Source organism: Apodemus sylvaticus, chromosome 1 (assembly GCF_947179515.1).
Source record: "Apodemus sylvaticus chromosome 1, mApoSyl1.1, whole genome shotgun sequence".
In the NCBI taxonomy this organism is placed as follows: domain Eukaryota; kingdom Metazoa; phylum Chordata; class Mammalia; order Rodentia; family Muridae; genus Apodemus; species Apodemus sylvaticus.
In genome coordinates this window covers 208201007-208228030 of record NC_067472.1, presented here as the reverse complement: position 1 = coordinate 208228030, position 27024 = coordinate 208201007, and the positions used below count along the sequence as shown (strand labels likewise).

Here is a 27024-nt window from a genome sequence, read left to right as displayed (position 1 = left end):
GAAACACTTTACAAGAAGAAATAACGCATCGTACAAAATTAGCTTGTATCTCCTAAACCACACGTTGTAACTCGAAAAGATTTGGTGTGGTGTGTACGTCCAACCGTGTAGCCTCAAAAGAGAACCCATAGGAGAATTTTCTTTCGTCAAAATTTTTCAGAAAATCACCTTTTAAGGAAATCCCGCATCGTGCGAAATTATCTGGTTATTCCTAAACAACACCTTGTATCTCGAAAAGCTTTCGTGTTGCGTGTATGTCTAAGTGTGTAGCCTCAAAAGAGAAGGCACAGGAGAGTATTTTCTCGAAAGAATATGTAAGAATTCCACATTATAAGGAAATACAGTTTTGCAGAGTAAAGACAAATAGGTAGGTATTGGAAACACTTTACAAGAAGAAATAACGCATCGTACAAAATTATCTTGTATCTCCTTAACCACACGTTATAACTCGAAAAAAATTGGTGTGGCGTGTACGTCTAACCATGTAGCCTCAAAAGAGAACCCATAGGAGAATTTTCTTTCGTCAAAATTTTTCAGAAAATCACGTTTTAAGGAAATCCCGCATCGTGCGAAATTATCTTGTTATTCCTAAACAACACGTTGTAACTCGAAAAGCTTTCGTGTTGCGTGTATGTCTACGTGTGTAGCCTCAAAAGAGAAGGCACAGTAGAGTTTTCTCTCGAAAGAATATGTAAGAATACCACATTATAAGGAAATACAGTTTTGCAGAGTAAAGACAAATAGGTAGGTATTGGAAACACTTTACAAGAAGAAATAACGCATCGTACAAAATTAGCTTGTATCTCCTAAACGACACGTTGTACCTCGAAAAGATTTGGTGTGGCGTGTTCGTCTAACCATGTAGCCTCAAAAGAGAACCCATAGGAGAATTTTCTTTCGTCAAAATTTTTCAGAAAATCACGTTTTAAGAAAATGCCGCATCGTGCGAAATTATCTTGTTATTCCTAAACAACACGGTGTAACTCGAAAAGCTTTCGTGTTGCGGTTATGTCTAAGTGTGTAGCCTCACAAGAGAAGGCACAGGAGAGTTTTCTCTCGAAAGAATATGTAAGAATACCACATTATAAGGAAATACAGTTTTGCAGAGTAAAGACAAATCCGTACGTAATGGAAACACTTTACAAGAAGAAATAACGCATCGTACAAAATTAGCTTGTATCTCCTAAACCACACGTTGTAACTCGAAAAGATTTGGTGTGGTGTGTACGTCTAACCGTGTAGCCTCAAAAGAGAACCCATAGGAGAATTTTCTTTCGTCAAAATTTTTCAGAAAATCACGTTTTAAGGAAATCCCGCATCGTGCGAAATTATCTGGTTATTCCTAAACAACACATTGTATCTCGAAAAGCTTTCGTGTTGCGTGTATGTCTAAGTGTGTAGCCTCAAAAGAGAAGGCACAGGAGAGTTTTCTCTCGAAAGAATATGTAAGAATACCACATTATAAGGAAATACAGTTTTGCAGAGTAAAGATAAATAGGTAGGTATTGGAAACACTTTACAAGAAGAAATAATGCATCGTACAAAATTAGCTTGTATCTCCTAAACCACACGTTGTACCTCGAAAACATTTGGTGTGGCGTGTACGTCTAACCATGTAGCCTCAAAAGAGAACCCATAGGAGCATTTTCTTTCGTCAAAATTTTTCAGAAAATCACGTTTTAAGGAAATCCCGCATCGTGCGAAATTATCTTGTTATTCCTAAACAAAACGGTGTAACTCGAAAAGCTTTCGTGTTGCGGTTATGTCTAAGTGTGTAGCCTCACAAGAGAAGGCACAGGAGAGTTTTCTCTCGAAAGAATATGTAAGAATACCACATTATAAGGAAATACAGTTTTGCAGAGTAAAGACAAATCCGTATGTAATGGAAACACTTTACAAGAAGAAATAACGCTTCGTACAAAATTAGCTTGTATCTCCTAAACCACACGTTGTAACTCGAAAAGATTTGCTGTGGCGTGTACGTCTAACCATGTAGCCTCAAAAGAGAACCCACAGGAGAATTTTCTTTCGTCAAAATTTTTCAGAAAATCACGTTTTAAGGAAATCCCGCATCGTGCGAAATTATCTTGTTATTCCTAAACAACACGTTGTATCTCGAAAAGCTTTCGTGTTGCGTGTATGTCTACATGTGTAGCCTCAAAAGAGAAGGCACAGGAGAGTTTTCTCTCGAAAGAATATGTAAGAATACCACATTATAAGGAAATACAGTTTTGCAGAGTAAAGACAAATAGGAAGGTATTGGAAACACTTTACAAGAAGAAATAACGCATCGTACAAAATTAGCTTGTATCTCCTAAACCACACGTTGTAACTCGAAAAGATTTGGTGTGGTGTGTACGTCTAACCGTGTAGCCTCAAAAGAGAACCCATAGGAGAATTTTCTTTCGTCAAAATTTTTCAGAAAATCACGTTTTAAGGAAATCCCGCATCGTGCGAAATTATCTGGTTATTCCTAAACAACACGTTGTATCTCGAAAAGCTTTCGTGTTGCGTGTATGTCTAAGTGTGTAGCCTCAAAAGAGAAGGCACAGGAGAGTTTTTTCTCGAAAGAATATGTAAGAATTCCACATTATAAGGAAATACAGTTTTGCAGAGTAAAGACAAATAGGTAGGTATTGGAAACACTTTACGAGAAGAAATAACGCATCGTACAAAATTAGCTTGTATCTCCTAAACCACACGTTATAACTCGAAAAAAATTGGTGTGGCGTGTACGTCTAACCATGTAGCCTCAAAAGAGAACCCATAGGAGAATTTTCTTTCGTCAAAATTTTTCAGAAAATCACGTTTAAGGAAATCCCGCATCGTGCGAAATTATCTTGCTATTCCTAAACAACACGTTGAAACTTGAAAAACTTTCGTGTTGCGTGTATGTCTACGTGTGTAGCCTCAAAAGAGAAGGCACAGGAGAGTTTTCTCTCGAAAGAATATGTAAGAATACCACATTATAAGGAAATACAGTTTTGCAGAGTAAAGACAAATAGGTAGGTATTGGAAACACTTTACAAGAAGAAATAACGCTTCGTACAAAATTAGCTTGTATCTCCTAAACCACACGTTGTAACTCGAAAAGATTTGGTGTGGCGTGTACGTCTAACCATGTAGCCTCAAAAGAGAACCCACAGGAGAATTTTCTTTCGTCAAAATTTTTCAGAAAATTACGTTTTAAGGAAATCCCGCATCGTGCGTAATTATCTTGTTATTCCTAAACAACACGGTGTAACTCGAAAAGCTTTCGTGTTGCGGTTATGTCTAAGTGTGTAGCCTCACAAGAGAAGGCACAGGAGAGTTTTCTCTCGAAAGAATATGTAAGAATACCACATTATAAGGAAATACAGTTTTGCAGAGTAAAGACAAATCCGTACGTAATGGAAACACTTTACAAGAAGAAATAACGCATCGTACAAAATTAGCTTGTATCTCCTAAACCACACGTTGTAACTCGAAAAGATTTGGTGTGGTGTGTACGTCTAACCGTGTAGCCTCAAAAGAGAACCCATAGGAGAATTTTCTTTCGTCAAAATTTTTCAGAAAATCACGTTTTAAGGAAATCCCGCATCGTGCGAAATTATCTTGTTATTCCTAAACAAAACGGTGTAACTCGAAAACCTTTCGTGTTGCGGTTATGTCTAAGTGTGTAGCCTCACAAGAGAAGGCACAGGAGAGTTTTCTCTCGAAAGAATATGTAAGAATACCACATTGTAATGAAATACAGTTTTGCAGAGTAAAGACAAATCCGTACGTAATGGAAACACTTTACAAGAAGAAATAACGCTTCGTACAAAATTAGCTTGTATCTCCTAAACCACACGTTGTAACTTGAAAAGATTTGGTGTGGCGTGTACGTCTAACCATGTAGCCTCAAAAGAGAACCCACAGGAGAATTTTCTTTCGTCAAAATTTTTCAGAAAATCACGTTTTAAGGAAATCCCGCATCGTGCGAAATTATCTGGTTATTCCTAAACAACACGTTGTATCTCGAAAAGCTTTCGTGTTGCGTGTATGTCTACGTGTGTAGCCTCAAAAGAGAAGGCACAGGAGAGTTTTCTCTCGAAAGAATATGTAAGAATACCACATTATAAGGAAATACAGTTTTGCTGATTAAAGACAAATAGGTAGGTATTGGAAACACTTTACAAGAAGAAATAACGCATCGTACAAAATTAGCTTGTATCTCCTAAACCACACGTTGTAACTCGAAAAGATTTGGTGTGGTGTGTACATCTAACCGTGTAGCCTCAAAAGAGAACCCATAGGAGAATTTTCTTTCGTCAAAATTTTTCAGAAAATCACGTTTTAAGGAAATCCCGCATCGTGCGAAATTATCTGGTTATTCCTAAACAACACCTTGTATCTCGAAAAGCTTTCGTGTTGCGTGTATGTCTAAGTGTGTAGCCTCAAAAGAGAAGGCACAGGAGAGTTTTCTCTCAAAAGAATATGTAAGAATACCACATTATAAGGAAATACAGTTTTGCAGAGTAAGACAAATAGGTAGGTATTGGAAACACTTTACAAGAAGAAATAACGCATCGTACAAAATTAGCTTGTATCTCCTAAACCACACGTTATAACTCGAAAAAAATTGGTGTGGCGTGTACGTCTAACCATGTAGCCTCAAAAGAGAACCCATAGGAGAATTTTCTTTCGTCAAAATTTTTCAGAAAATCACGTTTAAGGAAATCCCGCATCGTGCGAAATTATCTTGCTATTCCTAAACAACACGTTGTAACTTGAAAAACTTTCGTGTTGCGTGTATGTCTACGTGTGTAGCCTTAAAAGAGAAGGCACAGGAGAGTTTTCTCTCGAAAGAATATGTAAGAATACCACATTATAAGGAAATACAGTTTTGCAGAGTAAAGATAAATAGGTAGGTATTGGAAACACTTTACAAGAAGAAATAATGCATCGTACAAAATTAGCTTGTATCTCCTAAACCACACGTTGTACCTCGAAAACATTTGGTGTGGCGTGTACGTCTAACCATGTAGCCTCAAAAGAGAACCCATAGGAGCATTTTCTTTCGTCAAAAATTTTCAGAAAATCACGTTTTAAGGAAATCCCGCATCATGCGAAATTATCTTGTTATTCCTAAACAAAACGGTGTAATTCGAAAAGCTTTCGTGTTGCGGTTATGTCTAAGTGTGTAGCCTCACAAGAGAAGGCACAGGAGAGTTTTCTCTCGAAAGAATATGTAAGAATACCACATTGTAATGAAATACAGTTTTGCAGAGTAAAGACAAATCCGTACGTAATGGAAACACTTTACAAGAAGAAATAACGCTTCGTACAAAATTAGCTTGTATCTCCTAAACCACACGTTGTAACTCGAAAAGATTTGGTGTGGCGTGTACGTCTAACCATGTAGCCTCAAAAGAGAACCCACAGGAGAATTTTCTTTCGTCAAAATTTTTCAGAAAATCACGTTTTAAGGAAATCCCGCATCGTGCGAAATTATCTTGTTATTCCTAAACAAAACGGTGTAATTCGAAAAGCTTTCGTGTTGCGGTTATGTCTAAGTGTGTAGCCTCACAAGAGAAGGCACAGGAGAGTTTTCTCTCGAAAGAATATGTAAGAATACCACATTGTAATGAAATACAGTTTTGCAGAGTAAAGACAAATCCGTACGTAATGGAAACACTTTACAAGAAGAAATAACGCATCGTACAAAATTAGCTTGTATCTCCTAAACCACACGTTGTAACTCGAAAAGATTTGGTGTGGTGTGTACGTCTAACCGTGTAGCCTCAAAAGAGAACCCTTAGGAGAATTTTCTTTCGTCAAAATTTTTCAGAAAATCACGTTTTAAGGAAATCCCGCATCGTGCGAAATTATCTGGTTATTCCTAAACAACACCTTGTATCTCGAAAAGCTTTCGTGTTGCGTGTATGTCTAAGTGTGTAGCCTCAAAAGAGAAGGCACAGGAGAGTTTTTTCTCGAAAGAATATGTAAGAATTCCACATTATAAGGAAATACAGTTTTGCAGAGTAAAGACAAATAGGTAGGTATTGGAACCACTTTACAAGAAGAAATAATGCATCGTACAAAATTAGCTTGTATCTCCTAAACCACACGTTATAACTCGAAAAAAATTGGTGTGGCGTGTACGTCTAACCATGTAGCCTCAAAAGAGAACCCATAGGAGAATTTTCTTTCGTCAAAATTTTTCAGAAAATCACGTTTAAGGAAATCCCGCATCGTGCGAAATTATCTTGCTATTCCTAAACAACACGTTGTAACTTGAAAAACTTTCGTGTTCCGTGTATGTCTACGTGTGTAGCCTCAAAAGAGAAGGCACAGGAGAGTTTTCTCTCGAAAGAATATGTAAGAATACCACATTATAAGGAAATACAGTTTTGCAGAGTAAAGACAAATAGGTAGGTATTGGAAACACTTTACAAGAAGAAATAATGCATCGTACAAAATTAGCTTGTATCTCCTAAACCACACGTTGTACCTCGAAAACATTTGGTGTGGCGTGTACGTCTAACCATGTAGCCTCAAAAGAGAACCCATAGGAGCATTTTCTTTCGTCAAAATTTTTCAGAAAATCACGTTTTAAGGAAATCCCGCATCGTGCGAAATTATCTTGTTATTCCTAAACAAAACGGTGTAACTCGAAAAGCTTTCGTGTTGCGGTTATGTCTAAGTGTGTAGCCTCACAAGAGAAGGCACAGGAGAGTTTTCTCTCGAAAGAATATGTAAGAATACCACATTATAAGGAAATACAGTTTTGCAGAGTAAAGACAAATCCGTACGTAAATGGAAACACTTTACAAGAAGAAATAACGCTTCGTACAAAATTAGCTTGTATCTCCTAAACCACACCTTGTAACTCGAAAAGATTTGGTGTGGCGTGTACGTGTAACTACGTAGCCTCAAAAGAGAACCCACAGGAGAATTTTCTTTCTTCAAAATTTTTCAGAAAATCACGTTTTAAGGAAATCCCGCATCGTGCGAAATTATCTGGTTATTCCTAAACAACACCTTGTATCTCGAAAAGTTTTCGTGTTGCGTGTATGTCTAAGTGTGTAGCCTCAAAAGAGAAGGCACAGGAGAGTTTTCTCTCGAAAGAATATGTAAGAATACCACATTATAAGGAAATACAGGTTTGCAGAGTAAAGACAAATAGGTAGGTATTGGAAACACTTTACGAGAAGAAAAAACGCATCGTACAAAATTAGCTTGTATCTCCTAAACCACACGTTATAACTCGAAAAAAATTGGTGTGGTGTGTACGTCTAACCGTGTAGCCTCAAAAGAGAACCCATAGGAGAATTTTCTTTCGTCAAAATTTTTCAGAATATCACGTTTTAAGGAAATCCCGCATCGTGCGAAATTATCTTGTTATTCCTAAACAACACGTTGTAACTCGAAAAGCTTTCGTGTTGCGTGTATGTCTACGTGTGTAGCCTCAAAAGAGAAGGCACAGGAGAGTTTTCTCTCGAAAGAATATGTAAGAATACCACATTCTAAGGAAATACAGTTTTGCAGAGTAAAGACAAATAGGTAGGTATTGGAAACACTTTACAAGAAGAAATAACGCATCGTACAAAATTAGCTTGTATCTCCTAAACCACACGTTATAACTCGAAAAAAATTGGTGTGGCGTGTACATCTAACCATGTAGCCTCAAAAGAGAACCCATAGGAGAATTTTCTTTCATCAAAATTTTTCAGAAAATCACGTTTTAAGGAAATCCCGCATCGTGCGAAATTATCTTGTTATTCCTAAACAACACGTTGTATCTCGAAAAGCTTTCGTGTTGCGTGTATGTCTACGTGTGTAGCCTCAAAAGAGAAGGCACAGGAGAGTTTTCTCTCGAAAGAATATGCAAGAATACCACATTATAAGGAAATACAGTTTTGCAGAGTAAAGACAAATAGGTAGGTATTGGAAACACTTTACAAGAAGAAATAACGCATCGTACAAAATTAGCTTGTATCTCCTAAACCACACGTTTTAACTCGAAAAGATTTGGTGTGGTGTGTACGTCCAACCGTGTAGCCTCAAAAGAGAACCCATAGGAGAATTTTCTTTCGTCAAAATTTTTCAGAAAATCACGTTTTAAGGAAATCCCGCATCGTGCGAAATTATCTGGTTATTCCTAAACAACACCTTGTATCTCGAAAAGCTTTCGTGTTGCGTGTATGTCTAAGTGTGTAGCCTCAAAAGAGAAGGCACAGGAGAGTTTCTCTCGAAAGAATATGTAAGAATTCCACATTATAAGGAAATACAGTTTTGCAGAGTAAAGACAAATAGGTAGGTATTGGAAACACTTTACAAGAAGAAATAACGCATCGTACAAAATTAGCTTGTATCTCCTAAACCACACGTTGTAACTCGAAAAGATTTGGTGTGGCGTGTACGTCTAACCATGTAGCCTCAAAAGAGAACCCATAGGAGAATTTTCTTTCGTCAAAATTTTTCAGAAAATCACGTTTAAGGAAATCCCGCATCGTGCGAAATTATCTTGCTATTCCTAAACAACACGTTGTAACTTGAAAAACTTTCGTGTTGCGTGTATGTCTACGTGTGTAGCCTCAAAAGAGAAGGCACGGGAGAGTTTTCTCTCGAAAGAATATGTAAGAATACCACATTATAAGGAAATACAGTTTTGCAGAGTAAAGACAAATAGGTAGGTATTGGAAACACTTTACAAGAAGAAATAACGAATCGTACAAAATTAGCTTGTATCTCCTAAACCACACGTTGTACCTCGAAAACATTTGGTGTGGCGTGTACGTCTAACCATGTAGCCTCAAAAGAGAACCCATAGGAGCATTTTCTTTCGTCAAAATTTTTCAGAAAATCACGTTTTAAGGAAATCCCGCATCGTGCGAAATTATCTTGCTATTCCTAAACAAAACGGTGTAACTCGAAAAGCTTTCGTGTTGCGGTTATGTCTAAGTGTGTAGCCTCACAAGAGAAGGCACAGGATAGTTTTCTCTCCAAAGAATATGTAAGAATACCACATTATAAGGAAATACAGTTTTGCAGAGTAAAGACAAATCCGTACGTAATGGAAACACTTTACAAGAAGAAATAATGCTTCGTACAAAATTAGCTTGTATCTCCTAACCACACGTTGTATGTCTAAGTGTAGCCTCACAAGAGAAGGCACAGGAGAGTTTTCTGTCCAAAGAATATGTAAGAATACCACATTATAAGGAAATACAGTTTTGCAGAGTAAAGACAAATCCGTAAGTAATGGAAACACTTTACAAGAAGAAATAACGCTTAGTACAAAATTAGCTTGTATCTCGTAAACCACACGTTGTATCTCGAAAAGCTTTCGTGTTGCGTGTATGTCTAAGTGTGTAGCCTCAAAAGAGAAGGCACAGCAGAGTTTTCTCTCAAAAGAATATGTAAGAATACCACATTATAAGGAAATACCGTTTTGCAGAGTAAAGACAAATAGGTAGGTATTGGAAACACTTTACAAGAAGAAATAACGAATCGTACAAAATTAGCTTGTATCTCCTAAACCACACGTTGTACCTCGAAAACATTTGGTGTGGCGTGTACGTCTAACCATGTAGCCTCAAAAGAGAACCCATAGGAGCATTTTCTTTCGTCAAAATTTTTCAGAAAATCACGTTTTAAGGAAATCCCGCATCGTGCGAAAATATCTTGTTATTCCTAAACAGCACGTTGTATCTCGAAAAGCTTTCGTGTTGCGTGTATGTCTAAGTGTGTAGCCTCAAAAGAGAAGGCACAGGAGAGTTTTCTCTCAAAAGAATATGTAAGAATACCACATTATAAGGAAATACAGTTTTGCAGAGTAAAGACAAATAGGTAGGTATTGGAAACACTTTACAAGAAGAAATAACGCATCGTACAAAATTAGCTTGTATCTCCTAAACCACACGTTATAACTCGAAAAAAATTGGTGTGGCGTGTACGTCTAACCATGTAGCCTCAAAAGAGAACCCATAGGAGAATTTTCTTTCCTCAAAATTTTTCAGAAAATCACGTTTTAAGGAAATCCCGCATCGTGCGAAATTATCTTGTTATTCCTAAACAACAGGGTGTAACTCGAAAAGCTTTCGTGTTGCGTGTATGTCTAAGTGTGTAGCCTCACAAGAGAAGGCACCGGAGAGTTTTCTCTCGAAAGAATATGTGAGAATACCACATTATAAGGAAATACAGTTTTGCAGAGTAAAGACAAATATGTACCTATTGGAAACACTTTACAAGAAGAAATAACGCATCGTACAAAATTAGCTTGTATCTCCTAAACCACACGTTGTAACACGAAAAAATTGGTGTGGCGTGTACGTCTAACCGTGTAGCTTCAAAAGAGAACCCACAGGAGAATTTTCTTTCGTCAAAATTTTTCAGAAAATCACGTTTTAAGGAAATCCCGCATCGTGCGAAAATATCTTGTTATTCCTAAACAGCACGTTGTATCTCGAAAAGCTTTCGTGTTGCGTGTATGTCTAAGTGTGTAGCCTCAAAAGAGAAGGCACAGGAGAGTTTTCTCTCAAAAGAATATGTAAGAATACCACATTATAAGGAAATACAGTTTTGCAGAGTAAAGACAAATAGGTAGGTATTGGAAACACTTTACAAGAAGAAATAACGCATCGTACAAAATTAGCTTGTATCTCCTAAACCACACGTTATAACTCGAAAAAAATTGGTGTGGCGTGTACGTCTAACCATGTAGCCTCAAAAGAGAACCCATAGGAGAATTTTCTTTCGTCAAAATTTTTCAGAAAATCACGTTTTAAGGAAATCCCGCATCGTGCGAAATTATCTTGTTATTCCTAAACAACACGTTGTAACTCGAAAAGCTTTCGTGTTGCGTGTATGTCTACGTGTGTAGCCTCAAAAGAGAAGGCACAGGAGAGTTTTCTCTCGAAAGAATATGTAAGAATACCACAATATAAGGAAATACAGTTTTGCAGAGTAAAGATAAATAGGTAGGTATTGGAAACAGTTTACAAGAAGAAATAATGCATCGTACAAAATTAGCTTGTATCTCCTAAACCACACGTTGTACCTCGAAAAGATTTGGTGTGGCGTGTACGTCTAACCATGTAGCCTCAAAGGAGAACCCACAGGAGAATTTTCTTTCGTCAAAATTTTTCAGAAAATCACGTTTTAAGGAAATCCCGCATCGGGCGAAATTATCTTGTTATTCCTAAACAACACGGGGTAACTCGAAAAGCTTTCGTGTTGCGGTTATGTCTAAGTGTGTAGCCTCACAAGAGAAGGCACAGGAGTGTTTTCACTCGAAAGAATATGTAAGAATACCACATTATAAGGAAATACAGTTTTGCAGAGTAAAGACAAATCCGTACGTAATGGAAACACTTTACAAGAAGAAATAACGCATCGTACAAAATTAGCTTGTATCTCCTAAACCACACGTTATAACTCGAAAAAAATTGGTGTGGCGTGTACGTCTAACCATGTAGCCTCAAAAGAGAACCCATAGGAGAATTTTCTTTCGTCAAAATTTTTCAGAAAATCACGTTTTAAGGAAATCCCGCATCGTGCGAAATTATCTTGTTATTCCTAAACAACACGTTGTAACTCGAAAAGCTTTCGTGTTGCGTGTATGTCTACGTGTGTAGCCTCAAAAGAGAAGGCACAGGAGAGTTTTCTCTCGAAAGAATATGTAAGAATACCACATTATAAGGAAATACAGTTTTGCAGAGTAAAGACAAATAGGTAGGTATTGGAAACAGTTTACAAGAAGAAATAATGCATCGTACAAAATTAGCTTGTATCTCCTAAACCACACGTTGTACCTCGAAAAGATTTGGTGTGGCGTGTACGTCTAACCATGTAGCCTCAAAGGAGAACCCACAGGAGAATTTTCTTTCGTCAAAATTTTTCAGAAAATCACGTTTTAAGGAAATCCCGCATCGGGCGAAATTATCTTGTTATTCCTAAACAACACGGTGTAACTCGAAAAGCTTTCGTGTTGCTGTTATGTCTAAGTGTGTAGCCTCACAAGAGAAGGCACAGGAGTGTTTTCACTCGAAAGAATATGTAAGAATACCACATTATAAGGAAATACAGTTTTGCAGAGTAAAGACAAATCCGTACGTAATGGAAACACTTTACAAGAAGAAATAACGCATCGTACAAAATTAGCTTGTATCTCCTAAACCACACGTTGTAACTCGAAAAGATTTGGTGTGGCGTGTATGTCTAACCATGTAGCCTCAAAAGAGAACCCATAGGAGAATTTTCTTTCGTCAAAATTTTTCAGAAAATCACGTTTTAAGGAAATCCCGCATCGTGCGAAATTATCTTGTTATTCCTAAACAACACGTTGTATCTCGAAAAGCTTTCGTGTTGCGTGTATGTCTAAGTGTGTAGCCTCAAAAGAGAAGGCACAGGAGAGTTTTCTCTCGAAAGAATATGGAAGAATACCACATTATTAGGAAATACAGTTTTGCAGAGTAAAGACAAAGAGGTAGCTATTGAAAACACTTTACAAGAAGAAATAACGCATCGTACAAAATTAGCTTGTATCTCCTAAACCACACGTTGTACCTCGAAAAGATTTGGTGTGGCGTGTACGTCTAACCATGTAGCCTCAAAAGAGAACCCATAGGAGAATTTTCTTTCGTCAAAATTTTTCAGAATATCACGTTTTAAGGAAATCCCGCATCGTGCGAAATTATCTTGTTATTCCTAAACAACATGGTGTAACTCGAAAAGCTTTCGTGTTGCGTGTATGTCTAAGTGTGTAGCCTCACAAGAGAAGGCACCGGAGAGTTTTCTCTCGAAAGAATATGTAAGAATACCACATTATAAGGAAATACAGTTTTGCAGAGTAAAGACAAATAGGTAGGTATTGGAAACACTTTACGAGAAGAAATAACGCATCGTACAAAATTAGCTTGTATCTCCTAAACCACACGTTATAACTCGAAAAAAATTGGTGTGGCATGTACGTCTAACCATGTAGCCTCAAAAGAGAACCCATAGGAGAATTTTCTTTCGTCAAAATTTTTCAGAAAATCACGTTTTAAGGAAATCCCGCATCGTGCGAAATTATCTTGTTATTCCTAAACAACACGTTGTAACTCGAAAAGCCTTCATGTGTAGCCTCAAAAGAGAAGGCACAGGAGTGTTTTCTCTGGAAAGAATATGTAAGAATACCACATTATAAGGAAATACAGTTTTGCAGAGTAAAGACAAATAGGTAGGTATTAGAAACACTTTACAAGAAGAAATAATGCATCGTATAAAATTAGCTTGTATCTCCTAAACCACATGTTGTAATGTCAAAGGAGGAGAGGGAGGAGGAGAGGGAGGAGGAGAGGGTGGAGGGGAGGGAGGAGGGGAGGGAGGAGGGTTAGACGTAGAAGCCAGGAGAGTGTGTGAAAGGACCAGGTCACCAAAAGTATTAGATTGCGTGGGGACAGACTATAAACTATAAACCGGAAATTTTCTAGAAATCCCAACTTAAAGGGCAAAGGCTGTCCCAAACCTCTTGAGCAAGCCTGATGATTTCTGATGCTATTTTATCAGATCACCAAAAGGATTAGATTGCCTGGGGACAGACAGCTGGGGAAGGGCAACCCAATCCGGCATTGGAGAAGTTTATGGTAGGGTGCAGGGTATGCCTGCCGCCAGGGCCCTGTCACACCTCAGTCTGGGGACAGACTGTGGGGCTGGGAGTGCCTGGTGGCACTTTTGTCTGGGGCTTGAAACTTAGCGCTCAGGAAAGCTCTTGGGCCCTCAGGAACGTGCCTAAAGCGCCTTGCAGGCCCACACTAGCCTCTCCTGTCAAACTCGCAGCTGTCCAGTGGACGCAGAGGAAATGAGGAGGGGGCTTGCCTTAGGACACTCATGCCACCCGGAAATGTGTTCTTTTCCCTACTGGGGGTGAAGGATACAAGGCTGGGGAAGGGGATTGGGGAGAAAATCAGGCGCGGAGTCCAGAGTAAAACCATGGAAAAATGCATGAGAAAGGCTGTAAAGAAACTTAGAACTTGTATATGACATTAAAAAAACGAATTAAAATGAATAAGTGAAGAAAGAAGGAAGAAGAAAGGAAGGGAAAAAGAGAGAGGGAGAGAGAGAGAGAGAGAGAGAGAGAGAGAGAGAGAGAACCCCAACACCCTACCAGCCATCTAGCTTGTCTCTGTCTCCAAGGCAACACAATTGTAGTCTTAAAGTGGTGCAGCGACTTCGGGGTGTTGTAGTGTCGAGGAAGCAGAGGGGTAGGAGGTGCGCTTGTCAGTAAAACGGAGTTAGCAGAAACGTCTGATTCAAGGAATGGTTTGGGAGACTGAAAACGCTTTGCAGATAGTTTTAGGATGCTGGCATTTCCTTAGGTAAGAGAGAGGAGAAGAAAGGGCAGAGCGCCAAGGATTGTGGGAGTTGTAGTTTTGCACTCTGTGCCTGTCTGGAGAAGGAAATCACGAGCCTGCCGCCTATGTGGACAGCATGCCCTGCATTTAGCCTGCTTTTTCCCCTAGCCAGGGTTCCAAGGTCAAATAAAAAGGTTGATTCCCATAAGGAATCTCATGGCCTTCCTGAGAGCACCGGCGAGGTGTGAGGATTGGGGTGTCTGGGGATTGGAGTTGAGGGGGGTGTAGGTCCAGTGGCAGCATTCATGCAACAGTATCTGTGCAAACCCTCACGTTGTGTCCGGCTCCCTGCGTTATAGGGAGTGAGCAGAGAGCGACAATGTGGAACACTCAGGTTTGTTTTTCCTTCTCCAAATTGGACAGGAAATCCGAAATCCGACTCCTGAGGCAAACTGGGTCACTGCCTCCCCGCTCTAATGAGCGTCCTTGTTGCTCTGAATGTAACTTATTAGGAGCCAAATTAGTGTGGTTGCCAAGGATAAAGCAGTGCATAGAACCGGCATAGCCTTGAACCTCACTTTATTTTTTTAAGATGTTTTTGTTTTCTATGTGTAATTTGCCTTCACGGATTTAAGTATTGCATCTGTGTGTAGTACCAGCAGGGACCAGAGGAGGGCAGAAGATGCTCTGTAACTGGAGTTAGGGACAGTCCTGAGCTGTCCTGTGAATGCTGGCAACTGAAGAGGGCATCTGATGCCATTACAGATGGTTGTGAGCCACCATGTGGTTGCTGGGATTTGCACTCAGGACCTTTGGAAGAGCAGTCAGTGAGTGCTCTTAACCGCTGAGCCATTTCACCAGCCTGAGGAGTCCTGTTCCTAACCGCTGAGCCATCCTCTTGTATTTTGTTTTGAGACAAATTTTCACGAATTCCAGGTTAGCTTGAAATTTACTATATAGTCAAAATGGCTCTCAACTCCTGATTCTCCATACCTACTGTTTAATAGAGGTGCAGGACATGCGTCCATTTTCTCTGCCAATTAAAGTATTAAAAGACAGGAAATAATGGTGGTGGAGCTTACCTTTAATCTCACCACTCAGGAAGCAGAGGAAGATGGATCTCTGTGAGTTCAAGGCCAGCCTGTTCTACACAGCGAGTCCAGGACAGCCAGGCATACACAGGGAAACCCTGTCTTTAAAAAAAACGAAAAAGGGGAGCGGCAGGAAAACATGTTACCAGAAGCCAAGGGGAGTCCCAGCAGAGCCATCATATGAGACCTGGGACACCAGGATTCATCTTGGGGCTCTTAGTCTCATTAAAAGCATAAGAAGGGGCACAAACAGACACTCAAGCGCCAAGAACTGACACATCAGAAGTTAGGACCTGCACAGCCATCCTGCTGCAGTCTGGGAGCGCTGCACTGGAGTCAGGAAGCCCAGCATGGCCAGTTTAGAGCACACTTAGGCTTGGGCCAGCATCTGAGAACAGGGAGACACAGACAGGGCTTTCTGCTCTTGGATTTCTGTTTGAGGGCCAGCAAGGCGGCTTAGCCGTTAAAGATGAGCTGCTGAGCTGGTGCCCTCAATCCACACAGAATCACACGGTACTCGTTGCATAGACACGGAATCAAAGTGTGACAGGTTTTTTAATTTGACAATTATAGATGATTCCCAGCACCCCTCCACCCGGCATTAATTCCGAATGCTGTTTTGTGAATGTAGGAAACAAACATTCAGCTGTTGATTCGTGTGCAGTAAAGAAACGATGAGAACGACCCAGAGGAGAAGGTGTGGGGAAACTCCTGCAGAGGCTCACGCGGCTGCTCTCCTGGTTTAGTGACGCAGCACCGCCCTCACACAGGCTTCCTCCTGCGTCTCTGGACACACCGATGCTCTGCGAGTTGACAGGCCAGAATGAGAGCTTCCTTAGCTGTGAAGTGCTCAGAGGGCTCGTGAGGGTTGAGGGAGACAAAGCTGCTTCACTGGAAGGAACAGCAGGGGTCATCTCTACGGAAGAGGAGAAAGGGCGAAAGTCACATCGTGATGCTCATTTACATCGTCCTATATTCTCAGAGCTCCCCAACAACCCCACAGGACACCCCGAGCCTGCTCTGCAGACCTCCGTCTGGGACCCGGCCCCTCCTGGCCACGGTCTGCCCACCTTGTTCCTCGCCCCCCCAAACTGCTCCACCGGCTGACGTCACTTCCCTCAGACCTCGTGAGGATTTGAGGGGGTGTGGGGGGGAGCAACCGGGGGGGGGGGCAAGTCTGGAGCAAGAGTGAGATCTAGGTGTGACCAAACCCCAGAAACCTCATCTTGAGACTGGCAGGGGTGGCGCCTGCACATCCTAGCTCACAGAGCCCCTAGCCTGCCACCCTTGAAGTGGTCGTGTAGCCTGGCAGGCAGCCGGTTACAGGTTCAACTTTCTCCATCCTTAAGGTAAGTCCAGCAAACATCTGAACTTCCTTTTTATGTACATACAGCATTTCCAGAACCTTGGCCCCAGCCAGTGATGTGCACACACCCCCAAAACGTCCATCTTCTCCCAAAAGGTTTTGATAGCCTCCCCACCCCATTAAAGGAGCTATCTCCTGAAGCTGTCTCACAAAGACTGTTTCTCCTGCACTCACCACCAGGTGAGATTCTGCACTGTACACACCCACCGCAGCTAAGCTCTCTCTCCCTCCAGTCCAGCTCAGTAGGCAAGGAGCCCGGATATGCCTGACAGGAAAAGCAGACATGATGTGGCAGGCGTCGGCTCCCAAGCTGGCCTGGAACGCAGACATCTGCCTGTGTCTGCCTCCCGAGGGCCGGAACTAAAGTCATATTCCACCAGCACCCGTATTTTTAACCTTTCAACTATCTTCCTAACTGTCTAATAATAATAATAATAATTTTAAAATATAATAATAATAATCCCACTTAGAATTTTATTTTATATATTGTGCTGGGGGGTACACATGTGTCGCCCACAGTAAAGGAGAATTAACTTAGGACTTCCCGGGCGATTATGTGACTTTGAGCCTACAAACCCTATCTTGGACATTCGGTTTAGAGAGACTATCTTGTGCGTTGTATGGATGCATCACCTGTCAGTCAAAAGGCCTATGGCTTAGGCAGGAAATAGGAGGTGGGACATCCGGGAGAGAGAAAGGGTTCTGGGATAGAACCCAGCAAGCAATAGATATGCCAGAAAGATGTGAGATTAGCCCAGCCAGCCACATGGTAGAATGTAGGCTAGAACAAATGGACTGCTTTCAGTGACATCTAGTCAGGGAAGAGCCTAGCTACATAGCCAAAGCAGTTGTCGATATATTTTGAATCGAGTCATATTTCTGGGAGCATGGGGCAGGGCCTAACTTCAAAGTTAGTTATTTAAAACCAAGCTGCTGAGTCCCGTGACAGCAGGTGAAGCCACTCTACTGCCAGGACTGAAGATGGAGTTCTGTTCTCGGGATGTGTAAGGAAGAGTGGAGGGACTGCTCCAGTGTCTGCCCCTCCGTTCGTGCGCCAGGCACAGTATACGGGCACGAGGCACACATACCCAAATGACAACAACAACAACAACACAATGAATTAAAGAAGTTTAAAGGTTCCCAGACAGCCTGGGCAACACAGAGAAACCCTGTCTCAAAAACCATACAGCCAGACAAGAGGTTTGAAGGTGAGGTCCAGGACCCACGGGCCCGGTGCGATGCCCTTGCCCTCCATGCTGTACCTCAAATCCAGGTCCGGGTTACAATAGTGGCAGTAACACTAGAGAAGACAACAGAGAAAAATAATATAAAAAATACAAATCAAACAATAGCTGGCATTCACCTCCTGAGCTCTCTGTCTCCCTCAGCCTTCAACCCCAGTCCGTGAGCCGCACTCCTGCCGGGAGCCTAGGCCAGCAGGTCTCCAACTGTGGGTCAGGCCCTCTCACAGGGTCACCTAAGACCACCGGAAAACACCGATGTTGACATTGTAATTCATAACAGTAGCAAAATTAATTATGAAGTAGTAGTGAAATAATGATGTGGTTGGGGGTGTTACCACAACCTGCGGAACCATATTAAAGGGTCAGCGCACCAGGGTGGGAGAGGGCCGCTGCTCTGGCAGAGCTAGCAGGTTCGTCCTTGGCTCACGCCACTGGCCTGGCCGCCCCGCTCTTTTCTTGCTCTTGTTCCCTGCTCCAAGTTCACTGCATACTCAGTGCCCCACAGATTTGCTTTCACAACTCAGATGGCGTGGTGCGCAGTTGGTCTGGGGTCTCCCCAGCCGGCTTGCTGAGCTGGTCTCCAGCAGCCCTAAAGTAGATGTGGCAGGCCACACCCATAACCCCAGCACTTTCATCCAAGGTCACCCCAGCCTAAGTCAGAGACCCTGTCCCGACCAACCAAACACGAGTTGAAGAGGTGGCTCCGCGGGCAGAGATGTGAGGACTTGGTCCTTAAGACTCTCCTGAGTAAGGAGGGGCTTGGGGAGGATACAAAGTTTCTGTTCAAAGGAAACAACTCCTAGTGGAGACCACAGCCCGCCTGGCTCTCATCCATCTGTGGAGGCGGCTCAGTAACAAAGGCCACTGTGGCCGAGTCCAGTAAGAATTCAGTCTCTGAGACTGAATGAGGCAGTAATGCAAGAAAATTGGAGTAGTAAGACTAACGCTATATCGGATGTACTCACAAGCTTGCTTTGGACATATTAAGTTACACAACGAATTTAGCGGAAAGATCGCTGCTTCCAGTGTGGCTGACAGGTAAGAAGTGTGCTTCTCTCCGGGCGGCTGCAGAATTTTCATTCCACCTCCTAATTAAAGTTTGGCGATGTTGAGAAAGTTTCTGCTCATGTTTTTTCCTCCAGGACTGTCTGTCAATTAGGCTCCATTCCCATAACAAAAGGAGGCAACCCAGACTTAAGAAACAGCAGCCCCACATCCAGGAATATGCTAAGAAGCAGCTCAAGGGGGCAGCACAGGGTTGCAACCATCACTGAGCCCTGGCTGCCTTAAGGCCTCTGTGCTCTTCTCCATGACTCGGGGGCACAGGAAGATGGACTGGGTGTTCAAGACTAGCTCTCTCTCTCTCTCTCTCTCTCTCTCTCTCTCTCTCTCTCTCTCTCGTTTTTTTGTTTGTTTTTTGTTTTCAGACAGGGTTTCTCTGTGTGGTCCTGGCTGTCCTGGAACTCGATTTGTACACCAACGATCTGCCTTCCTCTGTTCTCGAGTGCTGGAACTAAGGGCATGTGCCATCATTTAGGGAGATCTTGCCCCCCCCCCACACACACACACACCCGCACCAACAGGAATCAAAGCAGAACAAACAATGTTCGTACAGAGGATCCCAGAATGAGAGGTGTCACTATTAACACTGGAGCCGTCCTGGACAACACACACACACTGAGCACACACACACAAGAGCATATAATAGTATGTCATCATGTTTTCCCCACCAGGCCACCTCACCCCCTGTGAACTAAACAGACCCTTTCTTTCCTAAGAGCAGAGTATTCTGTCACAGCATGAGACAAGTAACAGCTATAGCCTGGTACTCACTACGTAGCCCATGCTGGCCTCCTAAATGGCAGAGTTAGGGGTGTGACATGCCAGGTTTAGCACTCTTTCTGCTTCGTAGGTCCTGAGGCCTGGAATCAGGTCTTCAGGCTCCGCAGCCAGGGCCTTCTGCCCAGCGAGCCATTTTGCTGCCTGGTTGCTAAACTTTTGTCAGTTGCTACTTTGTTTCCGACGACTCTGACCTTGCCCGCTCTCAACTCCAAGCTAATTGTACAGACATTAAGGGACTGCTGTTCTATCCTAATGCTTTATGCCAGTGGTTCTCAACCTGTGGGCTGAAACCCATTTGGGGGTTGCATATCAGGGATCCCGCATTTCAGATATTTACATTACTACTTGAAACAGTAGCAAAACTGCAGCTATGAAGTAGCAACAAAATCATTTTTTGGTTGGGGGGGCACCACAACATGAGGACCTACCTGTCTTAGAGGGTGGAAATATTAGGAACCTCTGATTTATATATACATGTGTGTGTGTGTGTGTGTGTGTGTGTGTGTGTGTGTGTGTGTGTAATCTAGCATTATAGCTATCAGTGCCCCACAAGGTTGCTATTAGAGACAGAAGGCTTGGGAGGCGGCTAGGTGGGGAAGGGCTCTCGCTTTGCAAGTGTGGGGATCTAAGTTCTGATCCTTGTGGCACCTGTATAAAAAGCTGGCTATGGCCACCTACGCCTGTATTCCCAATAATATGAAGATTCAGAGACAGAAGAATCCCAGGCACTTACTGAGCAGAGCCAACAGGAAAAACAGTGAGCTCTAGGTTGAGTGAGAGATGCTGTCTCACGGAAGTAAGACGGAAAGAAGTAGAACCGGACAGCAATGTCCACCCCTGTTCTTTGCATGCGCGTGCACGTGTGCACACACACACACATGTGCACACACGCATGCACAAGGATATGCACAAACGCACACACAGGTGCACACATGCATACCCATACATGTACACACACACACACACACACAATTGGGACAGAAATATGGGCCAGCATTGTAGGTGCCTTCTAGCAAGTCTGAAGATCTGAGTTCTATTCCTAGGACCCACGCAGTGGAGAAAGGAAACCAGCTCCTGCACGGTATCTGACTCCTGCATGCGTTGCCACGGGTGCATGTTCAGTATAACTTTTTCTTTTTTTGAGGCAAGGTTTCTCTGTGTAGCCCTGGCTGTCCTGGAACTCACTCTGTAGACCAGGCTGGACATAAACACAGAGATCCTCCTGCCTCTGCCTCACAAGTGCTGGGATTAAAGGGGTGTACCAACACCCAACATAAATTTTTTTTTATTTTAAATTTAGAACCAAACAAACAAAGCATAAGGCATTCTGAAGCTGTGTCGCTCCTTGTGAGCAGAGATTCACACTTACCGTCCCTGGACAATCTGCTCATTAACCCTGAGGGAGGAGACAAAACAAAATAAAAACAAATAATGTCAACACACAACGATCAAAACAGAAGAAAAAAATCCACAGTGAGTGGACTTTCCCAGTCAAGTACAGGAGACTGAGGCTACAGTGCCCTAGGCAGAAGGCCAAGGCCTTTTAGGATGCTGGGGGAGGGGCCATAGGACGGCTGGGGGAGGAGCCATAGGACAGCTGGGGGAGGGGCCATAGGACAGCTGGGGGAGGGGCCATAGGACAACTGGGGGAGGGGCCATAGGATGGCTGGGGGAGGGGCCATAGGATGGCTGGGGGAGGGGCCATAGGACAGCTGGGGGAGGGGCCATAGGATGGCTGGGGGAGGGGCCATAGGATGGCTGGGGGAGGGGCCATAGGACAGCTGGGGGAGGGGCCATGACAAGCCCAGTTTGGTTTTTTCATGGATTTTTGCCCCAACAATATCGAATGAACTTACATTTCTTTGTGGCTTTTGTCCCCAGCGGTTTCCCCTTCTCTGACTTGTATTCCCATTTCCCGTTGCATGAGGTGCATCTTTCTGGACTTATCACACTTAAAAGGAGGTCGGGATGTATGCGCTGACCCTAATGAGCCAACCAATCAGGTATTTCCGGGGTGGTGGACACAGACAGAGACCCAGTCCCTGCCCTAGAAGGAACACATAGGTAACTCCACACGAATAACACAGGAGAGAAGAGTCACCAAAAGGGACACTCTAAACCCAAATAAAAACCTAACCCCGCAGAGCTGGCAGGCTCCGCAGAGTCCCTTCTTCACCCAATAAATCTGTGACATCGGCCACTAAACCTCCGCTGTGTGCCCAACTGTTTTCTTGTCTTTCCATCCTCTAACTATTAGAGAAGAGGAGCCCACCCACCAAGCAGTGTAGACATCACTGAGAGTACGGGTTCTCGACCTCCTGTGGTCCCCGACCCTTCAGGGGGCAGATATCCAATACTGTGCATGGCAGATATTTCATTACAATTCATAACAGTAGAAAATTACAGATAGGAAATCACTTTACGGTCAGGGTCACCAGAACATGAGGAACTGTATTAAAGGGTTGTGGCACAGGAAGTTTTTGAACCACTGATTTAGAGTTTCTTTAATAATCTCAACCCTGCCGGGCGGTGGTGACACACACCTATAATCCCAGCACTTGGGAGGCAGAGGCAGGTGAATTTCTGAGTTCGAGGCCAGCTTGGTCTACAGAGTGAGTTCCAGGACAGCCAGGGCTACACAAAGAAACCCTGACTCTAAAAAAACAAATCCATAAAACCAAAAAATAAATAAAAATAAAAATAATCTCAACTCTCTGACCCAGCTCAGTGTAATAAGGCACCGTTTCCTCCCAGTGCGGGCTGAACACCAAGCAGTAGGCAATTTCATCACTGAACAAACATTAGAGAATGGATGTCCTCAAACTGAGGTGGTGCCGGTATCAGTGTATGATGTCATGGTCTGCTGGAGTGTATGCACTTCAGTATTGAAGGAGAATGAGACCCAACAGCACAGGTGTGTCAGACAGTACATTCCTGCTAGACTCTGAAGTAGTTCTGTCTTTGGACTTCTATCATTATGCTAAAAAGACCTTACCAATCCTCTATGTGTATGTTTGTGCTCAGGTGTATGAAGATATATATGTGTGTATACTGAGATCAAGGGTCAACCTCCAATGTTGTTTGAGGAGTCATCTGTCTTGTAGTTCCTGCCCTCCCCCCCCCCAAGATTTAATATTTTTATTTTTAATTATGTGTCTCTGTGTGGGTGTGTGCTTGTGAGTGTAGTGCCTGAAGGCACCAGGAGAGGGCAGCAGATCCCCTGGAGTTGGAGATCTAAGCAGTTATGGGCAGCTGAACAGGACTGTTGGGAATTGAACTCTGATCCTCTAAAAGTAGTTGACGTGCCTAACTCCTGAGCCAGCTCTCCAGCCCCTACCCTGTTCTTTATTTTTAAAAGGGAGGAGTTGCTTGTGCTGCGGAACAAGCATGGAGGGCACAGGACAACTGGCTGGAGTTGGGTTTCTCACCTTGTATGTCTCTGGGAAAAGCCAGGTCGTCCAGCAGCTACACCTTCTACCTCCTGAGACAGTTTGTAGCCCCCACCCCCCACCCCCTTTAAAAATGCACATGTTGGGCTGGAGAGATGGCTCCGTGGTTAAGAGCACTGACTGCTCTTCCTGAGGTCCTGAGTTCAATTCCCAGCAACCACATGGTGGTTCACACCCATCTGTAGTGGGATCTGATGCCCTCTTCTGGTGTGCATGAAGACAGCGACAGTGCACTCATATACATAAAATAAATAAATGTTTTTATGCATATGTAGCTATTATGAACAAAGCTGCAATGAACACGGTTGAACAAGTGTCCTTGTGGTAGGATAGAGTGTCCTTTAGTTATATGCCTTATATATAGCTGGGTGTTGAGGGAGGTCGATTCCCAGTTTTCTGAGGAATGGCCATATTGCAGTTTTATTCATAATAGCTGGAAAGTCAAATCCTAGATGTCCCGCAACTGAATAATGGATAAAGAAAATATGGTACATAGACTCTTTTTAACAGCTGAGTAATATTCCATTGGAACACTATGAAATTCGCAGGCAAATGGATGGAAGTAGAAAAGAGTGAGGTCACCCGGAGTGAGATGACCCGGAGAGGCAAACATGGTGCGTGCTGACTGGTAAGTGGACAGTAGCTGTTAACGAGAGGATAACCGCGCTACCATCGACAGAGCCAGAGAAGCTAAGTAACAAGAAGGACGTGCGGGGGGGAGGTGAGAAGTGGGCCTTTCTAAGAAGGGGAACTAGAATAGAATTTGGGGGTGGACTGGGGGCAAATAGGGACAGGAACTGGAGGGATCGGGTGGTTGTGGGATGGAAGAAACGGAAGGGGAGAGGGCATTTAGGGGTGGGCGCAGTGCCGTGGGAACCCTCTGACATCCATCGATGACCTTATGCCTGACACCTCTTGGACGGCCAGGAACCAAACCCAAGGACCCAGGGTAGCGCCAGACATGCCTGGGGAAAGCCGATGAAATGATTGCTAATGAATCTCGGCTATACCCGCAGACAGCAACTGCCGGGCTCACATGCGCAGACCACAGCCTAACATCCAGCAGAGCCAGAGGAGCCCCTCAGAGGAGGCGCGAGGAAGGATTGTAGAGGCCAGAGGGGTGGAGGACCCCGCAGAATACAGCCCACAGAACCGACTAAGTGGGGCTCAGAGAGACTGTGTGGATCTCAGCTAGGTCCACTGCATGTTGTGGTTGTGTAGCTTGGCTTTCTTTTCTTTTTCTTCTTCTTTTTTTTTCTTGTTTTTTGGTTTTTTGGATTTGGTTTTTCGAGACAGGGTTTCTCTGTATAGCCCTGGCTGTCCTGGAACTCACTCTGTAGACCAGGCTGGTCTCGAACTCAGAAATCCGCCTGCCTCTGCCTCCCAGAGTGCTGGGATTACAGGCGCGCACCACCGCTGTAGCTGGGCTTTCTGGTGGGCTCCGGCGGGCGGGAGTCGGGTGTGTCTGACACTGCCTGCACTTTGGACCTTTTTCCTGATCCTCACTGGGCTGCCACGCCCAACTGGGACCTGAAGGCTGTGCCCAGACTCGCTGTGCATTGTTAGGCCATAGTCAACAGATATCCTGCTCTCTATTTTTTTTTTAAAGGGAAGCAGAGTAGATGTTGATCTGGGACGGACGGGTGGTGGGAGAGGTTACTGGGAAGAGTGGACCGATGGGAAACTCTTCAGGATGTAATGTATGAGAGAAAAATAAAAATTAAAAAACCATGCATATGTTTGAGTGGTGTGTGTGTGTGTGTGTGTGTGTGTGTGTGTGTGTGCATGGACTGTGGTTCGTGTGTGGAGGTCAAAAGACCACCTTGAGTGCAACCCATAATTTTAATTTTGGAGAGCATCTTTCTAGCCTGCAGTCAGGCTGGCCTGAGCTCAGAGACCCCGCCTCCGCCTCCGCCTCCGCCTCCGCCTCCGCCTCCGCCTCCGCCTCCGCCTCCGCCTCCGCCTCCGCCTCCACCTCCGAGTGCGGGATGGAAGGCCCAGCACTAAACCTGTCCCCAGCCTATGGATTCTCGCTCCTAAGTTTTCCATTAAACATGCGACTTGACTCACACACTTACCCAGGATTCCTGCCGGCATCAGCACCAGGCGAGATGGCACGGCATGGGTGGCGGAGATGACAGATGCAGCGCAGGACTTCGAGTCGGACGGGTCATGGAGACAATGCCATAATCAGAAAGCCAAAACAACATCAGGCTCTGGGGGCTGGGAACTTGTTGGAAAACGGAATCTATAATAGGTCGTGCCGCGCGCTTGGGAATGAAGACCGAGGTTCTGTGAGGTTCCCGAGACCCCGCAGAGTCCAGGGCGGGGTGGGAGGGGTACAGGTTTGGTTTCAGACCCGGGGCAAGGGACTGAGGTGCAGATGTTACAAATCAAAACAGGCCTGGCCTCCATGTTCTCCCAACACCTATCAGTCCCTGCCTTGCAAACCTGCCCCCAACCCTCAACTTTCCACTCCAGAGCCTGGGCCGCTGCCCTGGATGCTTTTCCGTAATAATCCAGACTGCTGTCTTCCTTCCTTCCTTCCTTCCTTCCTTCCTTCCTTCCTTCCTTCCTTCCTTCCTTCCTTCCTTCCTTCCTTCCTCTCTCTCTTTCTCTTTCTTTCCTCCTTTCTTTCTTTCTTTCTTTCTCTCCCCCTCCTCCCTCCCTCTCTCCCTCCCTCCCTCTCTCCGCATCCTTCCCCCTCCCTACCCCTCTCTCCTCCTCCCTCCCTCCCCTTCCTTCCCCTTCCTTCCCCCTTCCTTCCCTCTCCCTACCCAGTCCTTCCCCTTCCCTCCCCCTCCTCCCTCCCCCTCCTCCCTCCTCCTCCTTCCTCTCTCCTCTCTCCCCCTCCCTCTCTCCTCCTCCCTCCCTCCCTTTCCCGTCTTCTCTCCTCCTCCCTTTCCCTCCCTGCCTTCCCCTCTCTCCCCCTCCCCTGAGCATGCAAGCTCTTTCTCTTTACCCCTCCCTTCCCTTCTCTCCTCCTGGAGACTTCCCTGGCCTTGGTCCTTTGGGCCAGTGAATTCACTGATAACCCTGCACTTACTCTAATCTAATCCGGTTTGAACTGGCTTGTTTGACCAGCAGAGATCTAACCTCAGCATTTAGTGGGCTGAGAGCAGCAGGCAAACTGCTTGTCTGCATCTGTGCCTGGAATTGAACTCAGGACCTCTGCTCACTCTGGCGCAAAGATTTATTTATTGTTATATTTACAGATACAGTACAGTGTAGCTGTCTTCAGACACACCACAAGTGTCAGATCTCATTATGGATGGTTGTGAGCCACCATGTGGTTGCTGGGATTTGAACTCAGGACCTTTGGAAGAGCAGTCAGAGTCCTTAACCACTGAGCCATCTCACCAGCCCGATGCTCGGCTGTTATGTAGACCATATCCTGCTGATCTCCTGGAACAGGGAGGTTATCGATTCCCTGGAGCTCCCCTCTCCAGAATGGATACATCTTCAAAGAGATGGGGGAACCAGAGGCTATGTCAGAGCTCCCCATCCTAGCTCTGTGCCCTTTTGGGGGACCTTTGAAGTACACTAAGGGACGATGCACAAACGATGACTTCATTGATTCTATATTCCTTCTTAATTTTGGTTGGACAAATGTTCCCATGGCCTCGGCTCCCCTCTTTCCGGATGCCTGTGTGCCTACAGTGCTGAAAGGTAAGAGTCTCCCTTTCCCTCCCATCTGCTCTGGTGGTCTTTGTCCCTCAGAAACAATAA

The 27024-nt window shown here is 43.9% G+C and overlaps 1 protein-coding gene across 1 annotated transcript in view; it reads right to left on the bottom strand.

The window, feature by feature from the left end:
* LOC127673673 (epididymal protein 13-like) overlaps positions 1 to 26800 on the bottom strand; it is a 76718-nt gene extending 49918 nt beyond the window's left edge. Inside the window, exon 1 of the mRNA XM_052169494.1 lies at positions 26656 to 26800. Coding sequence (XP_052025454.1) covers positions 26656 to 26800 — 145 coding nt within the window. The remainder of the gene's footprint in view (positions 1 to 26655) is intronic.
* Positions 26801 to 27024: the final 224 nt, after the last annotated feature.